This window comes from Hyperoodon ampullatus, assembly GCF_949752795.1.
Source record: "Hyperoodon ampullatus genome assembly, chromosome: 19".
Lineage (NCBI taxonomy): Eukaryota > Metazoa > Chordata > Mammalia > Artiodactyla > Ziphiidae > Hyperoodon > Hyperoodon ampullatus.
The window spans coordinates 29,185,376-29,191,887 of record NC_136932.1 but is presented as its reverse complement, the minus strand read 5'-3'; the positions used below and the strand labels follow the sequence as shown (position 1 = coordinate 29,191,887).

General features: G+C 62.6%; 1 protein-coding gene across 1 annotated transcript; it reads right to left on the bottom strand.

Annotated features, from left to right (window-relative positions):
- Nucleotides 1-1,623: 1,623 nt before the first annotated feature.
- Nucleotides 1,624-4,579, bottom strand: LOC307068459 (forkhead box protein J1-like; the record flags this gene model as incomplete). Its single annotated transcript, XM_079726332.1, has 2 exons — nt 1,624-2,391; nt 4,082-4,579. 2 exons carry the CDS (start codon nt 4,577-4,579, stop codon nt 1,624-1,626), a joined length of 1,266 nt encoding a protein of 421 aa, XP_079582458.1.
- Nucleotides 4,580-6,512: the final 1,933 nt, after the last annotated feature.

Genomic DNA, 6,512 nt, shown 5'->3' with positions numbered 1-6,512 from the left:
TGCTGTGCCTCAGTTTCCCCATCAGAACTCTGCTACGTTGATTCCTCACAGGCTGGAGCTGTAGGGTCTAGGGACCCCGTCTTCCATCTGCCCTCCCTCAGCCCCTACCTGCATTGGAGGGAAGGCCCTGGGCGGGGTGAATAAACCCCAGGGTGGCAATTGGGGGCCCAGGGGCTGGGGCCCTCTGAGCTCACACTCTGTCCCTTCAGGAAGGGACCAAGGGAGGGAGGAGCTGGAGACAGGCCAAGGAGAGGACCGCAGGTGAGTCTGGGCAGGCCCTCAACTTGGGCGAGGTGGGGAACGTGAGCCGAGCCCTGGGCAAGAACGGCCTTTGTGAGTGAGTCCCCAGGGCCAGGGAGGGGGCTGTGCCTCCTTTGCCGCCTGCTCCTCGGGCCTGTGGGTACAGTCTCCCCATTGCACATATAGAGGTGCCGAGGCCCTGGCTGCAGGTGACCCCCGAGGGCCGCCTCTCAGCCCCTTTCTCTCTGGGGACCCAGAGATCATGAGGAGTGCATCAGGGGACACTCTGCAGGCCTTTGGTGCCCCCCATCTTCCTCCCAGCCATTCCCCCTTGGGCCGTGGCCTCCCCAAAACTGGCCCATGCTTTTCCCCAGAGAAAGTTGCAAGCCGGTCCATTTTGAGATTTTTTAAAACTTTATTTTTAAAAATGTTTTGATTGTAAATAACTTTCCATGAAAAAGGTTAAATTGCCGATGGGTTAGGAGACTGGATGTGGGACGCAGCCCAGGGGGTTTATGGTGGAGGAAGACACTCCCCCGCAGGAGTGCAAGCAAGGGCACGGGGCCATCCCCCCTTCCTGGTCCCAGTGGTTCTAGCAAGCACTGCATCCCTCCCAGTTAAGCCTCAGCTGTAGCTACACTCACTACATTAGTCTGTCTGTCCCCTTTCCCTCTGCAGCTTGGCTGCCCCAGCCCCTAACCCCCAGATCCCCATCTCCCCGCTGCTCTCAGCCTCAAGTTGGGCTCAAAGATTAGGGACACATACCCTCTGCCCCACCTCTAGGGATGAAGCCAGAAGATCCCAGAGGCCTTAGAAAATCTCCTGGCTCCACCCGGCACCCCGGCCTCATTTCTGTCTCCTCTCTCTTCCCCCCTCCGCCTAGCTCCTACTCACAGACTGCCAGGAGAGGCCTCTTGAGTGTTAATTTGCAGTCACCTACTCAGCATTTGTTGTACCTGGGAACTTGCTCTGGATAGAGACCTGGTGAGGAGAGAGGAAGAGAGAGAAGCTTCGAAGCTAAGATGTTCTGGGGCGGGCCCTGTACTGATGTTTCCAGCTTGGCCTGGGCCCCTCCAAGCCTCAGCTCTCATAGTGCAGGGCCCTTAGCATGTCTCTGGGGCAGCGAAGAAGTGGATCAATGAAACACTGTGTGTATGGGGGGCTGAGGAGCGGAGGCAGCAATTTTGGTCCTGGGCCCCAATTCTCAGCCTGCTGGACTAGAATCTGAGGATGGCCTGGGCTGGGGGCCATGTGGCCTGGTGGGGTGACCTGGCCCAGCCCCTGCCTGGGCAGTAGGGTGTCCATGGGCCTGCACTGGTGGGGAGGGGGGCAGTCTGGGCCCAGACTTTGGTGCTGTCTGGAGGTGGGGCAGGGCCTGGCTTCTTACAAGAAGGCGCCCAGGGTGGCCCAGTCATGCAGGTCAGAGGCCAGTGTGGCATCCCCAGCCTCAAAGAGGGGCTCGGGGGGCAGGGAGCTACGGGTGCTCTCGTCCCAGGGGTGCTGCAGGAAGGATGTGGCCAGGAAGGTCTCATCAAAGTCCAGGCTGTCGGTAGCCTGCTCCACTGGAGGCCTCCAGGTAACAGGGCACTCGATGTGGTGGCCGTGGATGGGGAGGTCCACGTCCCCGTGTGAGGCAGGGCTCAGCGGCGGGATCAGCTCCGAGGTCTCCAGCGTGCCCAGCTCCCCGTCCAGCGTGCCAGCGTCCAAGATGGCCTCCCAGTCAAAGTTGCCCTTGAGGGTTTCCAGCTCACCCTGCTCCTCCTGCGTCAGCAGCAGGGGGCTGGAGGGCCGCGGGACCTTGGCCTCCTGCTTGGGCAGCGGCTGTTGACGCTTACGCCCCAGCCTGCCCTCGCCTGCACCCCAGCCCGCCTCCCCAGTGGCCTCCTCGAGCTCCCGCAGCAGCTGCTGGGCCTCCGTGCTCACGGTCAGTGGCCCGGCCCATGGGGCGGCGCTGGGCTCCGGCGCGGCCTGGCCGGCAAAGGCCGGGTGGATGTGGACGGGGGGCAGCCGCCGCTTCTTCAAGGCCCCACTCAGCAGCCGCTCGGCGTCCTGGGGGTCAATGCGCCAGAAGCCCCCCTTGCCTGGCTCGTCCTTCTCCCGAGGCACCTTGATGAAGCCCTTGTTCAGGGACAGGTTGTGGTGGATGGAGTTCTGGACACAGGGAGGTAGGAGAGAAGGAAGACAGCTGGGAGAGTGGGTGGGTTCAGTGATGGGGGGTTCCTAGCGCCACTGCCAGTCCCACCACCACCTTCTCTCTGATGGGGGCAGGGGAGAAAGAGGAGCTGCTCCGACTGGGAGGCTCTGGGGCACCAGGCACGGGGCACCAGGCGCTGGGAGTGCTGTCGGGGGCTTTTGTTCCCTTTTGCCAGGATATCTGCCTGCTCAGTCATCCGAGCCCTGAGCCACAGGGTGGCTCTCAGTGCCACCCTGTCCTGCCCTCCCTCCCTTACCCCGCCGCTTGCGGCCTCTGGTCAAAGGCCTTGGCTCCCACAGGGCCTGGACGGCCATCTCCCTCTGCCTGGGCCTGGCTGACCTTCTCTGTTTGTGAAATGAGTTAGTGGGTGTGAGGGTGTGTGTGTGGGGGTGGGGGGATGAAGTGTGGGAGGATCTGATGACTTTCCTTGTTTCTAGAGCCGGCTGCTGGCCTGGACCCTCACCCACCATGTCCCCCTCCTCCCACCCCAGGCTCTGAGGCCTCAGTTGATTATTACCCAGCCAAGAGCATAGCGCTCATTCCTGGGGCCTCTCAGGCTTGGGGTAGGGTGGGGGGTGGTGGAGGGTCTCTGCTTTCTCACCAAGGTTACAAATGGTACCTGCCCCAGGGTCAGGGCCCAAGCAAACGTGGAATAGCTGGGACCACAGGAACTGTGATCCTGTGACCTGTGCCACAGGGAAGGATCTGTGCATCTTCAGGGTCTCTGTGCCCAAGTAGCCCCTGATCCTGATGGTCGAAGATGCTCAGGGCAGTGTGTGCCCAGCCTGAATCACCATCCTGCCTTGTTCACGCCTGGGTGCACAGTCCAAACCACGCTGGGGCACAGGGCTCTGGGGCCTGGTGGGTGGGGCCAGCAGGTGAGTAGTGCCCCCTGGCAAGACTGGGATGTTTACATGGTGGCCTGGGCCCTTTGGCTGCTCTGTGCCAGGTTCCGGAGACTTGGAACATGAAGCCAGTGTGGGAGGAAAGAGCCCCTGTGGAAAGCACGTGGCTGAGGTAATTGTCCCCCCAGGGAGGTTGATGAGAAGAGGGGGAGGAGTGTAGGCAGGAAACTAGGGAGGGCTTGGGGTGGTGGCAGGCACAGCAGCTTTCAGAAGGCCCCGTAGCCCTTCCACTGGGACACAGATGGCCTTCACACCCCGCAGCACGCCTCTCTCCCCTCCCAGAACCCCTCCAGCCAACTGAAAGCAGGCAGGATGCAGAGCCTGGCAGGAACGATGCTCTGCCTCCAGTCAGGCCCTGGCAAACTGACCTCGAGGAGGGTAGTGTCTAGGAATTCCAGGACTTGGGACAAAAATGTGTCCCTCAGTCCATCAACCTACCCTGGGGGGCTGTGTCCACGCATAGTTCAGCCCTGGTCTTTGGGCTGAGCCTGCCGGATGAGTGACAAGTTCTTTCCACTTGAACCTCTATGTCGGCACCCCTACAGCCCTCTGAACATCCTCCCTCCTCCGTCTCTGAAGTCAAAGGGGCATCAGTCCAAGCACTGGGCTCCCTTGAGGTCCTTCCTCGATGGCCTTCCTCTCTCGGGGCCCTGGCCGTACCGCGCCTACTTGGCCTGCGCATCTGGGATGTGAGTCCAGTCCGTGCGGGCATGGGGAGGGAGGGAGGGAGCGCCTCCCCTACCTGCCAGGTGGGATCAGCGTGGCGGAAGTAGCAGAAGTTGTCCGTGATCCACTTGTAGATGGCCGACAGGGTGATCTTGGTGGCCTTGCTGGCCTGCATGGCCATGCAGATGAGCGTGGCATACGAGTAGGGCGGCTTCACGTGCGGGTTGGTGGCGTAGTCCACGTCGTCGGTAGGCGAGGCCTGCAGCCCCGAGGGGGCGCTCCGCGGCGTGCACGAGTACGTGGGCTTGCCAGGCGTGTGCGGCTGCCCCAGGCAGGCGGGGTCCACCGCCAGGGGAGACCCCGGCTCGGCCGAGCCTGACAGCTCGTGGTAGCCGTGGGGGTCGGTGTTCCCCGAAGGCAGGGCGGGGACCTTGGCGTTGATAAGGGAGAATTCCTGCAGCCACTGCAGGATGGTCAGGCTGTCATTCAGGGTGTTGGACTCCTCCAGGCCGCCTTCCGGTCCGGCCTCCTCCGCTGCCCCTGCTCCCGAGACGCATAGCCAGCTCTCCGCCATATCTGCGGGGACTCTCCGAGGGGGCTGTCAACATCCACGAGCCGAGCCGAGGGTGGCCGCCGAGCTCTCCGGCCCGCTGACTCCCGCGGCTTCAGTTACGCAGCCTCCCGGAAGCGGGCTTCCATCCCGCGATCTGGGGGTAGCCTCCTCCAAACTGAATGTGGTGCCTGCGGGGACCAGAGAGGGGACTGAGCCCTCTTTCCCCACTCCCGAGGGGAGAGTGTGTGCGAGGGGGGAGGCTCTTACTAAAATCCTTCCTGCAGCTGGGGAGGATCTTTTACTGCCGAGGTCTGGGAAACAGAAGGTGTGCCCGGGGGTCCGACACACATGGGGTTCGCCTCGCTCTTTTCCTCTTTGATCTTTTAGAGGAGACTTAAGTAGCCAAACGAGGGAATAGTGTAGGGGCATGCGAGGCCACCCCTTTCTCCCTCAAAGCAGGGAATTAACACCCCTCTCTCCGTCCACAACCAATGGAAATGGGGCGAGAGAGTCCAGGAGGGCAGTACGACGGGTCGGGGGGCGGGGGAGGTCGTCCGATCTTTGAAAAGGGATATTAGGAATGGGATCAAGGGGAAGGAAGGAAACAATACAGAGAGTTATAAGGGGGCGGGAAGTGAGTGTCCCCCAAACGCCTCTGATGTCAGTCCCCGGGCCCACCACTTCCGTCGGGGACGGATGGGAGAGCGGGCTGCTACTGACGCCCTCCCTTCCCAAGGCCTGCAGCCCTCCCCGTCCCTTACGTGGCTCAGAGCGCAGCCCGGGCCAAAGGAAGGTTCTCAAAGAAATTCCTCCCACCGCCCACCCTCACCGCGGCTCTCTGCTCCCAGCTCGAGGGCCCAGCCAGCAATCCTCGTCGCCACTCACGCCCGACGGCGCCTCTCTGAAAGCCAGCGGCCGGGGACCGGCACTCAGTAGCCGCTCGCAAGGCGTCTCCTGCTGCCGTGGCGACGCCCCGCCCATATAAACAGCTTCCGCTTCTGCCGTTGGCCAGGGCGTCTCCAAAGAGACCGCGGGCTCTTAACCGCTCTCTCACGCGGTAACTCTCTTCCAACTCCCTCCTGCCGCCCTCTCCCGCGCGCGACCCAGCCCCCTACCCGCCACCGCGTCCAGGCTCCGCGCATTCCTGCCCGAGGGCCCCGCGCAGGGCTCGGAGAGGCGCGCGGCTCGGCGCTCCCGCAGAGGCCCCGGGGCCCTCGGTGAGCAGTTTGCCGCGGGATCCGTACTCCGCCCCACCCCCTTCCCATCTGGGCTGCTCAGAGGTGGCGACGGCTCCTGGGACGCAGCCCGTGGCGCGGGGGCCAGGGCTGGGTGCATGCTTGGGGCTTTCCTTTCCTCTCCTCTGGGCTGCGAGTGGCACTTGCTCACGTTTCTGCGGCCTGTCCCTGTCTACCGACCGAGTGTCGTCTTGGTGCCCGCAAGCAGGTCTGACTCTCCGATGCCACCTGCCGCTCAGGTCCGCAGAAACCGCAGCCCCGGTCGCAGACACCCCAAGGCGGCTAGGGTAATCCAGTGTTTCCCGGAAAGCGCTCCCTCCCCGCCCCGTCCTCAGCAAGATTCCCAGAAGCTGACATTCCAGAGGCTTCTTCGGAAGTGCTCTCCCTTCTTTCCAGATAGCCGAGGAAACAGAGCCGGTGGGTGAAACCCAGGAAAGCCGTGGACTTGCCAAATTCTTTTACTGGGGTCATTTGCCCCATTAATTTCACCAGCCTTTAAGTTACGGACTAACGCTGGACTGTGGTCCTTCCTCCTCCCGTCCCCCAGCCTCCCTCCAGTCACCAGCTTTCCTGCTCTTCAGGTACTGAGGAGCTGCAGTTGGAAGTTCTCTGGTTGAAGGGGGTGGGTGGAGGTGAGGGCTCCTTATCAGGGCTCTGCGCAGGAGCTGTGCCCGAGGGATGGTACACCAGCTCCCACCCAGAAACATGTCTTTCCCTCT